The sequence below is a fragment of the Capra hircus genome, chromosome 12 (genome assembly GCF_001704415.2).
Source record: "Capra hircus breed San Clemente chromosome 12, ASM170441v1, whole genome shotgun sequence".
Classification (NCBI taxonomy): Eukaryota; Metazoa; Chordata; class Mammalia; order Artiodactyla; family Bovidae; genus Capra; species Capra hircus.
In genome coordinates, this window is record NC_030819.1 from 54,348,928 (window position 1) to 54,371,066 (window position 22,139).

The window sequence follows — 22,139 nt, forward strand, 5'->3', positions numbered from 1 at the left end:
GGCCTTGGTAACACAAAACTCACAAGCAACAACAAAACCTCTGCTTTTTAAACGGTGCATTTAACAATAACAACACAAACTGCAACTGGCACCAGAGGGTAGGTAACTGAGTGTACTAGGACGCTAGTGTGGACGCTATTGCACATGATAAAAAACAGCAGAAAACAAGGGCACACTGATCCAAGTTAAATGCCCTGAACAAGATCGGGGTAGGTGTGTACTCAGTGCGGGTGGAAGGGGAACCCTGAGACAGTGGGGGCCCTCACCAAGGGCACTGGACGCAATGTGACCAGCCACAGGACGAGCACTTGTCACCCCCCAGGGAGGGCCCTCTACATGCAGGTGTGTCTTTAAAATTTTCCTAAATAAATCCCAAAGGCTCTTGCAGCAGCCAGAGCAAACTGAGGGACTTCTGTCCTCCTGAAGGTGGTTAACTGCACTCCCCTATTCTGGCTCTCCTTATGGAGGAAAATCACATATGAACTAGCTTGATTTATGGCATAGTGGCACCATTCCCTGATATACGATGACTCACATTAGGAGATGCAGAGTGTAGCAGAACACACTGTATTATTAGTAGCAGTGTTGCGGGGGGGGGGGGGGGGTGGCAGCGGCAGGAACAGTAGGCGTAAGATTAAATAGCTCATGATTAAGTGCCAGCACAATGCCAGGCACTTAATGAAGCTCAATGAATACGAGCATCTTAGAACCAAGAAAAATGATAAAAATAGTCACGGATTATAGCATGCAAAAATCAACTTAAATGGCATTAGTAAAATTGTTAGACTGGGGTATCCGAAAAGCCTCTCCTCCATAAAGCCATGCGAACACTGGGAAAAACTGTCAGTACCAACTATTACTGAACTCTGGAAATAAGCCAGGGTTCGGTAGCAATCTGGAATGCATTTTATTTAAGAAAAATGACTGAGTTTCAACAGAAGGTACATATGAGCTAAATTTTTATGTACCAGTGAAATCAAGTCCACACTAATCTGAACTGGACTGTTGAAGTTAATATGTTAATTGTAATCCCCTAGGCAACCACTAAGAAAATAATTCAAAAAACAGGTATGAACAGAAACAACAAAGGAATTAAAATGGTATTCTTGGAAATATTTATTTAACAAGAACAGGGGAAGAAGCAGATGAACCTTTAGAGAAACTGAAAAGAAATGATATATATAAACAAATAACAAATAAAAAAGATATAAATTCTACCTTGTGGTAATTACATCAAATAATAATAAATTAAAACACTCCAATCAAAAACCAGTAACTGGCAGGGTGGATTAAAAAGACAAACAGGATCCAACTATATACTGTCTACAAGAGACACATTTCAAAGATACAAATAGGTTTAAATCAGAAGGAGAGAAAAAAATATACAAGCAAACAACATAAAGAGTTGAATGGGTATACTAATTTCAGACAACAGAGACTTTAAGACAAAAATACTTTCTAGTGACAAAGAACATTCTACAACAATGAAAAGGGTTTATCACAAAACTATAACAATTATAAATAAACACAACAACAGGCCCTTAAAGTATTTACATGAAGTTCAAAACGACAGAATTACAGGAAAAAATTAATAGTCTTTAAAAAAAGAAAAAAAAAGTCTAAGACTTCTCTTTCACTTTCAATAATGAATAGAATAATTAGACATAAGGAAGAGAGACTTTTAACAGTATTATATATCAACTAGACCTACAATAAATCTATAGAACACTCCACCCATCAACAGTAAAACACACCTAGTGTACAAATGGAATATTTTCCAAGACAGACTGTGTGCTAGGCCACTAAAAAAAAAAAAAAAAAAGCCTCAATAAAATTTAAAGTATTAAATCATATACATGTTCTCCAACGACAATTAATTCAAACTGGATCAAAGACCCAAATGTAAGAGCTAAAAGCATAAAAGTCAGAAGAAAACACAGGCACAAAACTTCATTACCTGGGATTAGGCAGTGGTTTTTTAGCTATGACACCAAAACCACAAGAAAAGATAAAATGGACTTCATAAAAATTAAACTTGTTTGTCCTTCAAAGGGCACAGGAAAATGAAAAGACAACTGACAGAATAAGAGAAAATACTTGCAAATCACATATTTAATAAGGGTCAGAATACATAGAGACTGTTTAAAACTTACAAAAAGATAATCACCTTTAAAATGGACTAGTGACATTAAGCATTATTCATGAGCTTATGGGCCATTTAAATATCTTCTCTGGAGAAATATCTACCTAAATCCTTTGACCATTTAAAACTGTATTGAATTTTTGTTCAGTTGTAAGAACTCTATATATTCTGGATACTAGACCCTTACTGGATACGATTTACAAATACATATCTGTTTTTTACATTATGTAGGATGAAAAAATGCAGGTGAGCATGTGCTAGACACAAACTTCTCTCCAAGTTACGAAGTGAATTTAAAACAGCAATCTTCTCTCAGTGTACCCTGACCCTTAAAGGCTCAAAACCATGTTAACTTCACTAGAGAAGCTCTCAGCACAGAAAGACTTCTTTCAAGTTTTTCTCTGTATTGTACTTTCTTTTAGAATACTGTTAAACTCAAGTTCTAAGAGGAAAAGAAAAAATGGTTCTGAATTTTGCCATAAACTAGGGCACAAATGATTAATTTAATTAAAAAAATTATCACTTAAATTACCATAGCTTTAAATGTTAAATTGCTGAGGATAAGGCAGGATGGGGTTGAGAGGGGAAGAGGAATCCTCACAGTTGATGTTGCTTGGCAGAACTTCATAAAGCAATTACTAAAACGGTACATGAGTCATACAGCATATGGAATATTTCTTGAGGGCTTTAGTTCTCCCTTCAAAGATGAGCACTTTCCCATGTCTTTTAAAATTCTTCATTGTTTTCCTAATATATAATCAGTTAATAACTAGTAATTTTATTTAAAAATAGTCGTCTTCTACAAATGTTTTACTCTTAGCCCTAGGACAAAATGTCAACTGTTCTCAAACTGAAGCAGATTTCTTACGAGTAGAATTTTGTTCAAATAGGGAAGGTAATTTTGCACTCAAAACTACCAGATTTAACAAACTATTTCTACTAATAAAATTATCATAATTCTGTGTCTCATGACATCACCCTTATTGCTAGTTTGTGCTGGTTTTGCATGACTGTACATTTTTTGTTCTCTCCCCACAAAGGGAAGTTTATGCCTCAAATCTGGGCGGTCTTATGACTGACAGCATAAGAGATGCTATGTGACTTGAAGGCTAGACCATACAAGGCCATGCAGCTTCTCCAAATTCACTGGAACCCATGTAAGAACTTAAAGTAGCTAGAGAGGCACCTGGAGGCTCTCCTGCGGACGAGTCCTGCCTGAGCCCATGCCTCCTGTGACCTCCATCAATGTGCCAGACACGTGAATGAAGCTTCTTTCCGGTGCCAATGGCTGCAGTCCTGGGCTTTCAGTTCTCAGCTGTGGCCCAGAGTGGACAGAGCAGACAAGCTAGCCCTCCTATGCCCTGAGTCCCTGGGACTCACCGAATCCAGGAGTAGAATATGTTTCCATGTGCTCACTGTTTTTATGTGGTTATATTTGCAGTGGTTGGTTTCTCACCAATACTGACATTAAACATTTGTGAGGTCAGTCAGGCAATAGGTAAGTGAAGTCAGGGTCCTCCCTGGTGGCTCAGCAGTAAACAATCTGCCTGCCAATGCAAGAGATACTGGTTTGATCCCTGGGTCGGAAAGATCTCCGGAGAAGGAAATGACAACCCACTCCAGTATTCTTGCTTGGGAAATCCCATAGACAGAAGAGCTTGGTGGACATGGGGTTGCAAGAGTCAGATATGACTTAGCAACCCAACAACAGATAACCAGAACACAGATTAACAACTTAATTGAACAAAAGTTAGTTCCAATTTTGATAATCAGTAGTCACTCTTAGCTCTTTCCATCAAGCAAGTCACCTCACCTTTCAAATCATACACCTTTTTCAGTGTTATCTTTCAAAACACAGGCCTAACACACTTTGGAAATGATTAAATTAGTAGCTCAAATATTAATAAACACACTTGGAAAATGGATCTTTCAATTGGACATAACTGCTTAGCTTTTATCAACCTATAAGTGAAGGGACAGTTTGCAGTTCCCAAGTTTTTACATCATCAACATAACACTTTGATAGAAAAAATTCATGATACTTCAACTACATATTAAATTCTTACATACATTTTAAGTAAACATTCCTATAATAATTGTGTAATTTTTATCTCACTGCTATCAAAATAACTGAGACTCTGTTCAGTTCCTCTAATATTCCAAAACTGATGTTCATAAGAGCCAGAAAAGAAACATTTCAAGGAAAAGCCTAAAATCTTCAACCTCAACCACAACTAGGCCTGAACCAGGCAGTAGACTCAAAAGTCTGGGGTCAGTTTCCAGGAAGTCTCTGTTATTGTGTTCAGATTCTATGCCTGCTGGTGATCAAAGACAAACCAGAATCTAACATCACATGCATTTTCAAAAGTGTACACATTTATCCCACTCTTAGTTCAGTGGAGCTTAAGTTTAAGCAATTCCTTTGTAAATCTTCTCATTCTTTCTCATAAATGTAAATTATTTCTAATGAGTATACTCATTATATAACACTGATATTTAGGATCAGTATGAACACATATTCACATATCAAACATTTACTACCACACAGCAGAGAATGGGATTCACCCTGAATAAGGCCAGCATGGTATGGCAGAACAGTAAGCAGGAACACTGAAGTTTAAGTCTAACCATGCTTTTACCTACCTTCAAATCTCTGTGACTCATTTGAGTTTCCTGATTTGTAAAGTGAGGGGATGAGCTTAGATTCAACTCTATGATTTCAAGTGTGAGTACAGTGACAAGCTGTTCTATACCAGACTTATACTATATTATTTCTAAATCCAGTATCTTACACTAAGCTTTGTTATTCACAGTTACTGCAGATTTACACTGCAAGAGTGGTTTACCTATGAAACATCAATACATTTATTTTGGTCATTTTATATGATTCTATCTAAGAAGAGGTAAGTTTTAACCCTTCCCAAAGTATATAAACAATTTTAAAGAACAAGTCTTTTATTAAGGTCAAATGATAAAAACTCACTAAACAATCAGCTGAACAGATTACTTCACCCTTTAAAAAGCATTTGTTAATGGAGTATTACTCAGCCGTTAAAAAGAATTCATTTGAATTAGTTCTGATGAGATGGATGAAACTGGAGCCGATTATACAGAGTGAAGTAAGCCAGAAAGAAAAACACCAATACAGTATACTAACACATATATATGGAATTTAGAAAGATGGCAATGACGACCCTGTATGCAAGACAGCAAAAAAGACACAGATGTGTATTACGACTTTTGGACTCAGAGGGAGAGGGAGAGGGTAGGATGATTTGGGAGAATGGCATTCTAACATGTATACTATCATGTAAGAATTGATACGCCAGTCTATGTCTGACGCAGGATACAGCATGCTTGGGGCTGGTGCATGGGGATGACCCACAGAGATGTTATGGGGAGGGAGGTCGGAGGGGGGTTCATGTTTGGGAACGCATGCAAGAATTAAAGATTTTAAAATTAAAAAAATAAAAAATTTTAAAAAAATTAAAAATAAATTAAAAAAAAAAAAAAAGCCTCTGTTAGTAGAACAAAAACCCCTACTAAAATGTTTCCAACCTCTAGTTCTTGTTCAGTCTAGTTCCTGAACATAGAATTTTTTAAGATTTTAAAGAAAGAAATCATGGATACAGGCAGACCTCATTTTATCGCATGTCCTTTACTGTGCTTCAAAGATACTCCATGTTTTACAAACTGTGGCAGTCCTATGTGTCATCAGACGATGGGTATTTCTTTCCTAGCAGTAAAGGATTTTCAATCAAGGTGGGTACATTTTTACCTAATGCTGTGGAACCCTTCCTAGAGCACAGCATAGTGTAAACATAACTTTCATAAGCATTCGGAAACCAGAAAGCTCCTGTGACCCGTGGTGTTATGCTCCCTGAAGCTCGCTTTATAGCGGTGGTCTGGAACCCAACCCGCAACATCTCTGAGGTGTGCCTGTGCCCATTTCCATGCTGCAGCAATGTTGTCATTTTTAACAGCTGCATAGTAACCCGATGCACTGATGTACCACTGTTAAGTAATTATTAGCTTGACCCCAATTTACTGAACTCTGCACAAGGTTGCAATGAACATCTTTATATACAACGTTCCCTCCTTTTGGATAATGTCCTTAGGATGAAAAGCTAGGTAAGATGATACTGACAGTTCCAGTTTTGAAACAAACTGTGAAACTGCCTTGCAGATCCTGCTACCCATGTGAATATAACAACTTCATATTATACCACCAAAAACACTGATGGGGGACTTCCCTGGTGGTCCAGTGGCTAAGGCTCTGAGCTCCCAATGCAAGGGGCCTGGGTTTGATCCCTGGTCAGGGAACTAGATCCCACATGCTGCAACTAAGAGTTGCAATGGATACAACACGGCCACAACTAAGGTCCCACACAGCCAAATAAATAAGTAAATATTATTTTTTAAAAATACTGATAGGTATAAAATGGCACTTTCTGTCTGTAGGTTTTATATTCACGTTTCTCATTTCTGTCTGCTTGAGCAGCCTTTCCACAAAGCCTAGAGCCATGCTCTCCCTCTCTCTCGCTCACCTGTTCTTAAGATGGCCTTCCAGGTCACAGCGCTGCATCACATCATGGCACACTGAGGAAAACGGACATGAAACCAACAATTTGTCCAGGAGTTTATGAACTAGAATGCTAGACTTCTTACACGACTTAAAGTGGAGTCTCTTCCGGTCCAGTGGACAGAAATCCTTCTCCTGTAGGAAGTTTCTGAGGCACTTGCAGCAGAATGTATGTCCACAGGGAGTGTCCAGCGGCTGCAGCAGAGGCTGAAGGCAGATATGACAGACCAGGTCGTCATCCACTTCATCCTGGTAATTGTACAGGTGGTTTTCCCGCGTCCAGTGCTGCTGGCCACATTCGAAACACAAAGGGTTGAAGGAGGACGAGGTCTGTTCCACAGACCCCATCTCGTCACTTGTGGTTCCCATTGTGAATCAACTGCAGCAGTTTCTGTATCTTCATATGCTGGACTTCCACCAAAGGTTTGGTTTCCTTTACAAGTCAGTGATGCTGTCCTTTAAAATCCAGGCCTGGTTTTCTAGACTAGACAAAGCAAAATAACCAAAAAAGTAATTAATACCAATCAACATAGGTTAAAAGAATCAACATCATATTAGCAGTTAACATTTTAATAAAAATTTTACTAAAAAAATTTTAGTGAAAAATTAAAGTTTAGGTCATATAATAAATTAGCCATAAAAACATAAAAAAAAGAAAATTAATACAGTTTGCTTGTTGGCTAAGAAGAATGACTTACCATGCCAAGTTATCGGTAAGAAAAGAATTTAGGATTAAAAGCAGAGAAGTCATATTTATATATAATACAGGAATCACATGTTCTACTGACTGAAATCACTCAAGACTTCACTGTTTAATGGTAGTTTTAATGCCAATTAATCTGTACAGTATGCTAACAGTGCAAATTGAGGTATATTATATGTAACATGTTTGCATTTGCTATCCCAGTCATGGCTCCCTGCTTCTGATGGATTTTTACACATCTACAGTGCCATCCCAAAGATGGTGTCTTTGGAAGGATAAGTCAGTATCTGTGAAAAAATGACCTCTGCACTACACTGTTTAGGAAAAAATGGATTTCAAAGAACGTATGTATGATTAGAATATTCTCTAATGCAGATTTTGTCTGTATTGGTAGACATGGCATAGATGAATGACATCTAGGCAAACTCCATAAACTTCAATATTATTATATGCCTTTAGGAGGAAAAACCTGCTATAATTCAATTACAGAGATAAGCTATGTTATAAATGTCAATCTCAGCTCATATTATTCCACACACCCACTGGTTCTGGGTGGTTCTTACTCAGCGCAGGGGTGTGTGTGTGTGTACATGTATGTGTCTCCTCTGAGACTGCAGCCCACTCCAGTGCAGGGCCAGCAGGGTAGGTTCCGTAACTCTTGCCACTGCAGGACCAGGGGTTAAAAGTTCATCTCCAAAGGCAGCAGCTAAGTTACTCTGAATACTTACAGACCCTGGTAAGTGCCAAACAGTGAACAGGGAGAGAGGGGATGTAGGGAAAGGATGGTTAAGAAAGCCCAGTGTGAAAACTAAAGGCACTAAAACGTCTAAGAAAGTTGTGCACAGGACGCTGTGCGAACACAGAGAAAGTGGAGAAGAACTGGTATCTAACTCAGTTTGGTTTTGTGGCTGCTGGGCGGTGGCAGGAATCAGTGGCCAGAGGAGAAAATGAACAAGGGGAGCTCGACTAAGTCACACCTGAACTGGCACAGCAATTTGGGCACATGAGCAGGTGAAATGGTGAAGACAAGAAAGGAACTCAGGTGGGGTGGTCCTGAAACCTGGGGTCCGGTACCAGATAAGAAAGAGCAGACAGCATGTTAATGCTGCTGGCATTGTCTCTGTGATCATTCTCCCCTGATCATCCACATATATGTATATATTACTACTACTACTACTACTATGTCGCTTCAGTCGTGTCCGACTCTGTGTGACCCCACAGATGGCAGCCCACCAGGCTCCCCCATCCCTGGGATTCTCCAGGCAAGAACACTGGAGTGGGTTGCCATTTCCTTCTCCAATGCATGAAAGTGAAAAGTGAAAGTGAAGTCGCTCAGTCGTGTTCGACTCTTAGCAACCCCATGGACTGCAGCCCACCAGGCTCCTCCACCCATGGGATTTTCCAGGCAAGAGTACTGGAGTGGGGTGCCATTGCCTTCTCGGTGTATATATTAATATATATATATATATATATATGTTATTGTATTTCTTTGTGGAGTATTTATCAGAAAAACAATATTAACATTTTAAGAGATTTAACAAGAACTGCCATGAACTATGAGGGGGTGGAACAAGATTCAGTTGGCATAGCTGACTCAGATCAACTGTGTTTTCAAAAGCAATTTAATAAAATAACAATAGTAGCCTGTGATCTTAAACAACCAGGAGAGCATTCGGACAGCAAACACTTCTCATATTCTGTAACTCATGGGCCTTACTCTGCGCACCGTAACTTTTGTCAGTACGAGGTATGTGAGATTGTGGATAGAAACAAAATTTATCTCAGGCAAACAGACTACTTCAATGTAGGCATTTTAACACAGGATGTGCACAGACTCTTGTTTCCTACTCAAATAGCAAGAAAATTCATATATCCCTTGCTCTTCTTGGTTTGTGACAGCATTCACGCTAATTTTTTCTCAAGAAAATATACTGCAATTCTGACTTCCCATGTAATGACTAAGGAAGCATTTCTCTTAAGACACTTATATTTTAGTTATTTGCTAAATCTCTAAATAACTTTTAGTTCTTTATTTTTATTTTATCACAAAACCTTTTCATGAGGAAAAATAACATGCTCCCATTTAAAATTCCAAATAACAATTGCACCATCACAGCCAGCCCCAAAATGCCTCCATGGTACCATGACACGAATGTTCACTGAAATTTTTTCAGGGGTAAATCACTAACATGCTCATATAAATATGGATTAGAGTATCAAGACCATAGATCCTAGAAAGTTACAAGTACATATACCCTGGAGCCAGTCTGCAAGGGGTTCAAACCCTTGTTCAGTCACTTACCGGCCCTGTGGCCTGACTGGACTTCTCTGTGGTTGTTTCCTGCTCACAAGTAAAATGAGGTTCGTGACGGTGCCGATCTCAGAGGGGTGATACACAGAACAAACAGGCACATAATGGGTGCTGTAGAGATATGAGCTCTTACTATTATTATCAAAGATAAAGGAATAAACGTTCAGACAGATTTTATGATTTGCTCAAAGCCACACAACTTATAATTACTTCGTAAGAGAGAAGGAAAATAAATCCAGTTCCTTCTTGTTTCAAAATAAGCCAATAGTAATTGGCTACCACCGGTGGCTCAGTGGTAAAGAATCTGCCTGCAGTGCAGGAGGAGTCGGTTCAATCCCTGGGCGGGAAGATTCCCTGGAAGAGGAAATGGCTGCCCACTCCAGTCTTCTTGCCTGGAGAACCCCATGGACAGAGGAGCCTGGTGGGCTACAGTCCACAGCGTTGCGAAGAGATGGACATAACTTAGTGACTGAATAACATTAAGTAATTACATGAAAGAGGAAAGTTATCTCATGAAAGTCTTAGTGTATGAATTTTGTGAAAACCAGGGAGCCTGAGCTTGCTTTTCCAACTCCCAACCCAACTCCTCTCCTTGCAGCCCAGGATGTAATTCTTTGGGAGCAAGCCCACGATAATGGCCCTTACAGCATCTCACACTGCCATCCCTGACTAACTGTGAGCTCCGCACACCTGAGCCTCCCACGGGGGTGAAGCTCCGTAAACGTGGAGTGACCAACTGAGTAACAAAATGTTTGCTCATTCCTGCTAGTTAGGTGGCTATAAATACACTTATACATACAGAAGCATACGCCCATGTTTAATTTTGATTTCAGATATTCTACGAGCATAATCTGAATATTAAAATACAAGTTGCTGCTACTGCTAAGTCACTCCAGTCGTGTACGACTCTGTGTGACACTATAGACGGAAGCCCACCAGGCTCCCCCGTCCCTGGGATTCTCCAGGCAAGAACACTGGAGTGGGTTGCCATTTCCTTCTCCAATGCATGAAAGTGAAAAGTGAAAGTGAAGTCGCTCAGTCGTGTCTGACTCTTAGCGACCCCATGGACTGCAGCCTACCAAGCTCCTCTGTCCATGGGATTTTCCAGGCAAGAGCACTGGAGTGGGATACCATTGCCTTCTCCAAAATACACATTAAATACTAGTTTTAAATAGTCTCCAAAATATAAAGACAAAATGTCACAAAATGTGTATCTTCACAAGCTACATTATTTGTATCTAGTATTCTAGGAATACCGTATACAGATCAGTCAGTTCAGTAGCTCAGTCATGTCCAACTCTTTGCGACCCCATGAACCGCAGCACGCCAGGCCTCCCTGTCTATCACCAACTCCCAGAGTTCACCCAAACTCATGTCCATTGAGTCGGTGATGCCATCCAAACCATCTCATCCTCTGTCGTCCCCTTCTCCTCCTGTCCCCAAACCCTCCTAGCATCAGGGTCTTTTCAAATGAGTCAGCTCTTCGCATCAGATGGCCAAAGTATTGGAGTTTCAGCTTTAGCATCAGTCCTTCCAAAGAATACCCAGGACTGATCTCCTTTAGGATGGACTGGTTAGATCTCCTTGCAGTCCAAGGGACTCTCAAGAGTCTTCTCCAACACCACAGTTCAAAAGCATCAATTCTTCGGCACTCAGCCTTCTTCACAGTCCAACTCTCACATCCACACATGACCACTGGAAAAACCACAGCCTTGACTAGACGGACCTTTGTTGACAAAGTAATGTCTCTGCTTTTTAATATACTATCTAGGTTGGTCATAACTTTCCTTCCAAGGAGTAAGCATCTTTTAATTTCATGGCTGCAATCACCGTCTGCAGTGATTTTGGAGCCCAGAAAAATAAAGTCTGACACTGTTTCTACTGTTACCCCATCTATTTGCCATGAAGTGATGGGACCAGATGCCATGATCCTAGTTTTCTGAATGTTGAGCTTTAAGCCAACTTTTTCCCTCTCCTCTTTCACTTTCATCAAGAGGCTTCTTAGTTCCTCTTCACTCTCTGCCATAAGGGTGGTGTCATCTGCATATCTGAGGTTATTGATATTTCTCCCAGCAACCTTGATTCCAGCTTGTGTTTCTTCCAGTCCAGCGTTTCTCATGATGTACTCTGCATAGAAGTTAAATAAGCAGGGTGACAATACACAAGCTCGACATACTCCTTTTCCTATTTGGAGCCAGTCTTTTGTTCCATGTCCAGTTCTAATTGTTGCTTCCTGACCTGCATACAGATTTCTCAAGAGGCAGGTCAGGTAGTCTGGTATTCCCACCTCTTTCAGAATTTTCCGCAGTTTATTGTGATCCACACAGTTAAAAGCTTTGGCATACTCAATAAATCAGAAACAGAAGTTTTTCTGGAATTCTCTTGCTTTTTCGATGATCCAGCGAATGTTGGTAATTTGATCCATGAACAGTATGAAAAGGCAAAAAGATAGGACACTGAAAGATGAACTCCCCAGGTTGGTAGGTGCCCAGTATACTACTGGGGATCAGTGGAGAAATAACTCCCGAAAAAATGAAGGGATGGAGCCAGAGCAAAAACAGAACCCAGCTATGGATGTGACTGGTGATAGAAGCAAGGTCCGATGCTGCAAACAGCAATATTGCATAGGAGCCTGGAATGTTACATTCATGAATCAAGGCAAATTGGAAGTGGTCAAACAGGAGACAGCAAGAGTGAACATTGACATTCTAGGAATCAGCAAACTAATGGACTGCAATGGGTGAATTTAATTCAGATGATTATTATATCTACTACTGTGGGCAGGAATCCCTTAGAAGAAATGAGTAGCCATCATAGTCAACAAGAGTCTGGAATGCAGTACTTGGATGCAATGTCAAAAATGACAGAATGATCTCTGTTTCCAAGGCAAACCATTCAGTATCATGGTAATGCAAGTCTATGCCCCAACCAGTAATGCTGAAGAAGCTGAAGTTGAACGGTTCTATGAAGACCTACAAGACCTTTTAGAACTAACACCCAAAAAAGATGTCCTTTTCATTATTGGGGACTGGATTGCAAAAGCAGGAAGTCAAGAAACACCTGGAGTAACAGGCAATTTGGCCTTGGAATGCGGAATGAAGCAGGACAAAGGCTAATAGAGTTTTGCCAAGAGAACGCACTGGTCATAGCAAACACCCTCTTCCAACAACACAAGAGAAGACTCTACGTGTGGACATCACCAGATGGTCAACACTGAAATCAGATTGATTATATTCTTTGCAGAAAACAGATGGATGCTATTAAACTGGCTTGGAATATTACAACACATTTAAATAGCACTGGAGAGGGAGTTATAAGACTGTTTACCACCTAACTCCAGTCACTATTAATATGCTTGCTCTTCCTGGTTTATGAGACAAGACTATCCTGGTACATCTTAGAAACTCAGATGGAGGGTAGTTTTCAGTTAATCTGCACACTCCTAAACTATGTTATTCAGATAATTTATCTTACTGTTACTTTTCATTTAGGCTAAAAGGGTCCTCATTGGCCCTAACCTGGAAGATCCAGCCCAGGATAAAAGATGATAAGCTAAGAGTTAGCACCAAAGTATGGTTGGGGTGGGTAGGGGGATGGGACAGGACATAACACATCACTGGTTCCTCTGACACATCTGAGAAAACCTCTCCTCTAAGTTTCAGCTCTGCCTCTACCTCCTGTCAGATCCCATCAGGCTCCTTCCTGCTCTCAGGACCACGGCCTTCCCTCCTGTTCCTGCTGCTCTGTACACACGCCTTCCTCTTAGCAGTTACTACCTTTGCATGCTTGTTTATCTTTGGGCCTCCCTGGTGACTCAGATGGTAAAGAATCTGCCTGCAATGCAGGAGACCAGAGTCAGGAAGATCCCCTGAAGGAAGAAATGACAACCCACTCCAGTATTCTTGCCTGGAAAATCCCATGGACAGAGGAGCCTGGCAGGCTACAGTCCATGGGGTCGCAAACGGTCAGACACAACTGAGTGGCTAACACTTTCACACTTTTAGCTGTCTTCTCACCTCTTGGAGAGTAAAGACAGTATCTGCTTTCTCTCTTGTATTCCCACGTGTTAGCACATACTATGCAATAAAAAAAACTGAGACTGAGCCTGAAGTACAGTCCTGAGACGTATTATATAACTACGTAAATATATGAGAAAATCTTGTATTAACCTGTGGTACTGCAAGTAGTCAGTATACTGGACCCTGCACTATGACCATAAACACACTAGGAAAAAGGTATTACTTCCTTTAATCTTCAAAAGTCTGAGGAAAAAATTACCTCTTTTTTTCTGGCTTGATGATAGCAATACCACAAAATTTTCCTGTATTGTCTATGTTACATATCAGCTTGCACAGCTACCTTTGTATAAAGCAGCAGTTGTCAACCTTTTACACCTCAGGATCCCTTTCTCCACCCTGGACAAGTCTGGCTATTTCCAAAAAACCCCAAAACTACCATGCAATCCAGCAACTGCACTCCTGGGCATTTATCTCAAAGAAACGAAAACTTATGTTTGCACAAAAATGGGTTCAGCCTTATCTGTAATAGACCCAATTCAGAAACAACCCAGGTATTCTTCAACAGGGGACACGCCACATGACACAGCTCAGCAGTAAAGAAGAATGAGCTACTGACGTGCACACCAGTCTGGATAGACCTTAGAGAATCATGCGGAGTGAGGAAGCTGATCTGAGAAGGCTGCATACTGTATTATTCCATGTATATAACATTCTTGAAATGACAATGCAACTAAGTTAATTAAAATGTTTATGTTTATTCATCTGTTAATAAAGCAATAAAGCCCACTTTTACATATTAACATTTTTATGAAAAATAACTTTTTCAAAATTAAAGGACACACTGAGGGGAGGCCCCGTTTATGAAGCATGTATTTTGCAGATCTGGAGTCTTGGGTCTGTTTCTTTCAATCTGCTGTGAGCTCACCTGTCAAGTTTCCTCTGGAAACTCTGCTGGACCCTCATGAGAGACAGTGAGAGTGAAAAGGGAAGGAAACATCTTAGTGTTCCTGGGAAAACAGTTTTGGTCTTGTAGACCCGCTGAACACAGCGTGGCCTGGGTCACACGTGGACACGTGGCACAGAGTACTGAAGGGTTCTGACACCCTCTTTCACAGGAAGAGGTCCCAGTCGGCAACCAACACAACTTTTTAAAAAGACAAAACCTGAAAAAGGCAAGATGTGGAGGTGAGCGCATGCTGGAGAAGTCTGCCTGTCCTAGAATGGAGCTCTCTCCCCAGAGCCTTCTACCCTAAACATGTGTGTGTCTGGATATTTCTCTGTACGTACGGAGTACTTAGCATATTCTATGAGACCCTTACAGAAAGTCTATTCTTCAATTAATTAAAATTTATTTCCTACTGCAAGACATGAGGAAAAACCCAAATACCAGTTTCCAACAACTCCACGTCTGTAATTTATAATTCTCTCATTGTCAACATAAAAGTGTGATTCAGCACACTCAGTGATATGCCTCCCTTTTCCTTTTTATGAAGTAGAAATGCCTGAGAAACCATTTTAAAATTCTTAAGATGCTACTTGTAGTTAGATGTACCCTATTTAGTAAGGTGGAAAATTAATAAGCTAAGAAAAAAATGCTGGAGGCTATGAAACTTAGGCTCTGAATTCCATGCCAGCTGGGTAATTAGGTCACTACACAATTCATTTTCATTCACCACATGTTTATCCAGAGTCTACTAGATGCTGGTATTACAGAGAGATATTCTGGTATCTTGGCTTCCTGTCTGTGTACTACCAGCTATGCTTAAAGAGTAACTGACCATACACACACACACACACACACACGCACAGAGTTTAAATCTAGCTCCATCATTCTCATGATTTTATATCTTTTTATACATAATAAAATACTTAATGATATGTTGTATTTATCTGCTGGTCCTGACAACTGTTATTGTTCTTTGATAACTTTAACAGTCTCCTAAGTATGAAAAGGAGGTTAAATTGTGGCTGCCAAAGACTTTGCAAATTTCAAATGTCCTTCTGCCTTTAGTTCTTCTACTTTTGAACCACTAAGCTATGAAAACTTTTTTTTCTAATGCAAAAACCAAACCGATTACCTACACAATTCCTGTAGGCTCAGAGTTATACTTCTAAAAATTATATTAAATGATGTTACCTTAGAGTAATTTTAAAACAGAATTGACATAAAACTATTTCAAAAAGGAAACACACCATATGGAAAACTAAACATTTCCATACAGGTAAGACACACTTCCACAACACGTGACGGCTTCACAGCAGAGCTCAGCACAGCTACCAGCTCACTGGGATGGTCGCCTAACATCTTAAAGACATCACAAATTCAGGAGAGTTGCACAATACAGAAATGACACGGTGGGGGTATATGAGGGGAAGCAGTTTGCACAGGTTTAGCTTTATTGCATGTGATGTTTACCAGCTGGATATAGTTTTATACTTATTTATTATGGCATTCAAAATCACTGTGGATGGTGACTACAGTCACCAAATTAAAAGACACTTGCTCCTAGGATACGACAAACCTAGACAGTACATTAAAAAATAGAGACTTTCCTAATAAAGGTTCATAAAGTCAAAGCTATGGTTTTTCCAGTAATCATGTCTGGATATCAGAGTTAGACCTTAAAGAAGGCTGAGCATTGAAGAATTGATGCTTTAAAACTGTGGTGTTGGAGAAGACTCTTTAGAGTCCCTTCAACTGCAAGATCAAACCAGTCAATCCTAAAGGAAATCAACCCTGAATATTCATTGAAGGGATTGATGCTGAAGCTTGAGCCTCAATACTTTGGCCACCTGATGCGAAAAGCTGACTCACTGAAAAGACCCTGATGCTGGGAAAGACTGAGGGCAGGAAGAGAAGGGGACGACAGAGGATAAAATGGCTAGACAGCATGACTGACTCAATGGACATGAATTTGAGCAAAGTCCAGGAGGTAGTAAAGGACAGGAAGCCTGGTGTGCTGCAGTCCATGGGGTTGCAAAGAGTCAGACATAACTGAGCAACAACAATATGACATTCAAAGGCAAATGTTCTCATTTTAATAAATTAAATGATTGATTTTCTTCTAAAAGGTGAAAACTTTCAAACATTTATCTTCTTGCACTAAGTTTAGAAAACATTTGTTTTCAAGTGATTGATAAAATTCTTATTTTCCAGGTCTTTTCAGTTCCTAACTTCTATAAATGTGCATCAGAACTCCTCCACTAACTCTGTGACCCAAGGAAGCCAAGGGCATCAGAAAGAGCACTGCTGCAGGTTTGAAATCTGGCCCCACCTGCTAGTCACTAGCAATGTGACACCATAACATGGCACAGCAATTAGAAGTTTATAAACCTCAACTTCCTCATGTAATAGTATCTTGCTTATGGCACAGGATTACTGTGAGGCTAAAAATGTTACACTGCCAGAAAACCCTCTCACAGACCACAAGGCATTGTAACAGAAACTTCTGAGTAGATTAAGGCCTGTAAGGGACAATGCAGATAAGAGCGGACAGCTGGATGCTGGGTGGCCCGGGCTCCTTCCACTAGACTGGTCACAGGAGGAAAGCATCTGATGCTCGGCTCTAAGACCAGCAACCAGGCTGTCCCGCTCAGCCCTCCTCCTCTCTAGGCTTCCCTTCTCTCTCCCTACAGACCTGTGGGCCACACCAGACAGACTCTGAGTTACCTACAGGTCCCTCATTCCATGATTCTAGAAATGTGCTTGAGCACACATTTGTTCCCAAAGGACAAACGTTTTTCTTTACTGTTATCCAGTGCTGTAATTACTATAAAGATGATCTAAATCTGAAGGTTATCAGGAGGTTTTTTTGAGTTTCTTTTTTGTTTTTTAATTTTGTTTGATTTTTATAGTACCAGCCACTTATCTCCTGACCTGAAAATTTCTCTTTTTGCAGACAAGTCTATATACAAGAGAGGAGGGCTAGACATAGAACTGGACATCTCCCTGCATTTCTTATGGTGCCACAATGTCTGATGCTATAGTGCTGTAAGGCAAAAATAACTTCTTCCTGGCTCCCAGAAAAATGCCATTTAGGAGACACAGGTACATCTATCTGAAGGACTAATACAGTTAGCTTGTCTTTTTTTTTTTTTAAGACAAGTGTAGGTAATTGTCAGTAGTATAAACACATGGTTTTAGATGGCAGATTTTGCTCCAGAGTTAATCTTGTATTTTCCCATTAAAGAAACATCCGAAGCTACAGAAAAAGGACAAACGCTTCAGCATTACTTTCTTCAATAAATGCAAAGCAATCAGCAGGACACTTACTCCTCTGTGATCAAGCCCACACAATAAAATAAATGGAGTGGAACTAAATCACAGTCAGGATAGGTTTTATGGTAGTGGTATTACTAATAATTAAGATTCCCAGGCTTTATTATCTTAACTGTGAGCAAGATATAAGAAATTTAAATGCTCCAGCTTTCTAAGCTCATTTAGGGACACTGATAATTAAAAGAATAGATGCTATTTAAGATGCTCAGTTTGTCCCAGTTATCCAGTTGTAATTCAATACATACAAGAATGATCAGCTCAAGACCAGACTGGTCCAGACTCTGGACCAGACTCAAAGGACCATCACTGAGTGGCCAGATCTGGTACTTTCTCAGGACCAGGTGACATGCCACGGTGTCAGGCGCAGGGACCACAGCCTTGCTGGCCTTGGTGTGTATCCAGAATGACTCTCATGTGTTCCCAGAGGTTGTTTTAAATGATTAAAATGAGTTCTTTGAGTTAAACACAGTTCTAATACTGAGAAAAATCAAAAAGGATATCTTCATGCGATGAGACTCGTGGTCCAGGCTCAGCTGTGTCACAGATAAAACCACCCTCCAAAGTACAACTGCCTACGTCACATGACGGGAAATGCCTGTACTATAAAGCCAGAAACTGTTAAGGGGCTGTGCTGTGTTAGGATGATCAACAATGCACCCTAAATTACATTAGATTCCCAAGTTTCAGAAACGGAGTCAAACAAAATCCCAGGTTTTACATATTATGTAGTTATTATCTGCCTTTCTGACATTTCCACTAGGAAACTTTAACAAAATATTCAAAAGCAAACTAATTACTCATCTCCATCTCCCTAACCTTCAATCCCAACCTCCTTTTCAATCTCCCATCCTGCCTCCTTTCCATCCCTCTATCTGTCTATCTGTCTGTCCAGGAGTTACTAAGAATCTCCTATGAGCCAGGCACTGTTCTAGGACCAGGCATTCAGCCCTGAACAAAAACAAAAGTCCCTTCCCTTGTGAAGTTTACATTCTGGGTGGGCGCTGCGGAGAAGATAGACAACACACACACACAAAATGAATACTGGGAGAAGGAGAGCTTTTTAAACAGGGTGATCAGGGAAAAACTCACTATGAAGGTGACACCTGAGTTAACGCCACAAGGATGTAACTAGAAAGCTACATAGTTAATATCTGGTACAGAACATTTATTATAGACATAAACATTCTATGCCAGATATTAACTACGTGGCTTGTTAACAGTAAGGACAAAGGGCCCAAGCTGACAAGGTTCCTGGTATGTCCAGGGAATAGTCGGGAGGCCCGTGTGGATGAGAGACACAAGCAGAGAGAAGGAAATGCAGCAGACCCTAACAGAGGCTCACTTTTCCTTTGGGTTAGAATCCTCACAGAATCGCTCTGGCTGCTGTGCTGAGAATAATCTGAAAGGACCAGAGGCAGAACCAAGCAGGAACCTACTAAAATACTCTTAAGCAAGAGGTGACAGTGGACTGAACCAGGGTGCACACAGCTGAGAGTGGGAAGTGACCCAATTCTGGATCTACTTTGAAGGCAGACTGCTATGATTTGCTGATGAATAAAATGTGTGTGTGGGCTGCCGGCAGCAGAAGTCAAGGATGATGCCAAGGCTTTTGGTCTGAACTGGAAAGACAGAATTAATACATCTGACATGGGAAAGTCTGTAAGAGTAGGTTTAATGGGTATGGCCAAATTCAAACAGGTTCTATTGGAAATGCCTGTTAGACCTCTAAGTAGACACACAGAGTTAAGTATACAAGTCCAGTTCAAGCGAGAGGACTGGGCTGGTGATATAAATTTAGGAAGCTTCAGTGTGTAGATGGTACAGAAAGCGATTCAACTGGGAAACATCACCAAAGAGGAGTGGATTAGTGTAAGTAGAAGAGAAGGGGTCTGAGGACTGAGCCATGGGCATGTTCCGTATGGCGAAGCCTGGGAGAGGAGAAGGAACCAAACCGAGCAGGCGTGGTCAGTGCAGAAGATGGGCAGAGTGTCGCGCAGACCAAATGTACAGCGTATTTCAAGGAGGACGGAAAGATTAGCTGTGTCAGATGCAGGAGGCAAGTAAAATAAGATTAGGACTGAGAATTAATCAAGCGTGGGGTTTAGCAACACAGCATTCACTCGACAGGGGTTTGGTGGACCAAGCATTTCCCAGAAATGCTTCCTGGGAAAGAGTTCAAGAGACCACTTGGAAGAGAGGGATGAGAGCACCGACAATCGTCTTGAGAAACTGTGCAATATGGAAAGGGAAATTCTGTATTCTGGGAGGAACTGAGACTCTACCGGGGATCCCCTCAACAGCTAACAAAGATGTACAATTTCATTATTTGCATCTACACATCCCTGCTTACTCCCTGCTTGGGTCAGACTTCTCCTTCACTTGGGCTCAATATTCCATTCTTTTTGGCAACCTTTGTCACATATTTTATCTTTCGTCAACCTCCTCTAATTTTTTCCCTTCCACATAAAAGAAGTTTACGTTCCAATAACTTGAACAATGAAAACAAAATACTCCCCTACAGTTACTACCCTTTTCACCTCCTCCATTTCACCTCCAATATTTCTGAAATACATGACCATGCTTGCAGTCTCCATCTCCTGATCCAAAGGGCTGCTCCGACTGCTGAGACTGATTCCACTCACGGTCGTCGTGACTGGCTGCCAACTCCAGTGGTCACCTCCCAGTTCTCAATTGTCTGCTCTCTCTGCACCATCACTGATTTCCCTCTCCTTGAAACTCTTTGCTCCACTGTCTACATTATGCCACTTTGCTCCAGTTTTCTTACTACATATCACTCTTTTATGACAGCTGTCTGATTTTTTTTCTTCTAGACAAACTCTAAAAAATTTAAATTGTAGTGCCAAGAGAAAAAGTCTTCTGATTCACTTCATTAAACTGCTCTCCAACATGGTGAACAAAATCTTGATTCCTACTAGCAGTGCTAGTATGCTAACTTCTCCCAAACTCTTTCCAGTTTTCAGTTCAGTCGCTCAGTCGTGTCCAGCTCTTTGTGACCCCATGAACCGCAACACACCAGGCCTCCCTGTCCATCACCAACTCCCAACTCCCAGAGTTTACCCAAACTCATGTCCATTGAGTCGGGGATGTCATCCAACCACCTCATCCTCTGTCATCCCCTTCTCCTCCCGCCCTCAATCTTTCCCAGCATCAGGGTCTTTTCAAATGAGTCAGCTCTTCACATCAGGTGGCCAAAGTATTGCAGTTTCACCTTCAACATCAGTCCTTCCAATGAACACCCAGGACTGATCTCCTCTAGGATGGACTGGCTGGATCTCCTTGCAGTCCAAGGGACTCTCAAGAGTCTCCTAATCCTGGTTAATTTTATTTTTTAAACATTTATAAATCTGACAGTTGAAATACAAAATAACACCTCATTTTTTCTTTAATTAGCATCTCTTTGAGTCTAGTTAAATTTATGATTATTATACTTATTTCTCTATGAAGTGCCTCTATATGCTCGGCCTCATTTTTTTCCTATTGAATAGTGGTGTTTTTCTCAATTGATATTAACAATATATTAGGAAAACAATTCTTTACCACATTATTATAACTACTTTTCCTTCTGTTTGCTTTTAGTTGTCTACAGGCATAAAAAAGTTGTCAATTTTAGTGTAATTGAATGCATTCATTTTCCTCTTTGAAAATCCCTCCACTACTCTTAACCCGCCCTCTGTAACAAGATGAGGGCTTCCCTGGGGCTCAGTGGTAAGGAATCTGCCTGCCAGTGCAGGAGATGCAAGAGACGCAGGTTTGATCCCAGGGTCAGGAAGATCCCCTGGAAGAGGAAATGGCAACCCACTCCAGTATTCTTGCCCGGGAAATCCCGTGGACAGAGGAGCCTGACGGGCTCCAGCCCGTGGGGCCACAGCTGGACACAGCTGAGTAAGCAAGCACTCTCACATACAAAAAGCTGAGAAGAAGATTTGCCCCTATATTCCTCATTTGTGTAGTCTATTTTAAAACATGATAACACTCAATTCAACTGGAATGCAGTATGAAAACAGATTATTCTCCCCCAGTAGATAAATAACTGTCCTAATTCTAGTATATCTAACTCACGCTTATGTTCAAAAGCCATATC

General features: G+C 40.6%; 1 protein-coding gene across 2 annotated transcripts in view; it reads right to left on the reverse strand.

Annotated features, from left to right (window-relative positions):
- Nucleotides 1-22,139, reverse strand: part of LNX2 (ligand of numb-protein X 2) — an 89,131-nt gene that overhangs the window by 38,067 nt on the left and 28,925 nt on the right. The window contains exons 1-2 of one of the 2 annotated variants that reach the window (XM_018056590.1): nucleotides 9,731-9,819; nucleotides 6,691-7,209 (exon numbers count right to left, since the gene is read on the reverse strand). In XM_018056590.1, the coding sequence (XP_017912079.1) occupies nucleotides 6,691-7,094 (404 nt within the window). In that variant the 5' untranslated portion in view covers nucleotides 7,095-7,209; nucleotides 9,731-9,819. Of the gene's footprint in view, nucleotides 1-6,690; nucleotides 7,210-9,730; nucleotides 9,820-22,139 lie in introns of those variants that run through there. The other variant, XM_018056589.1, reaches the window with a different exon arrangement.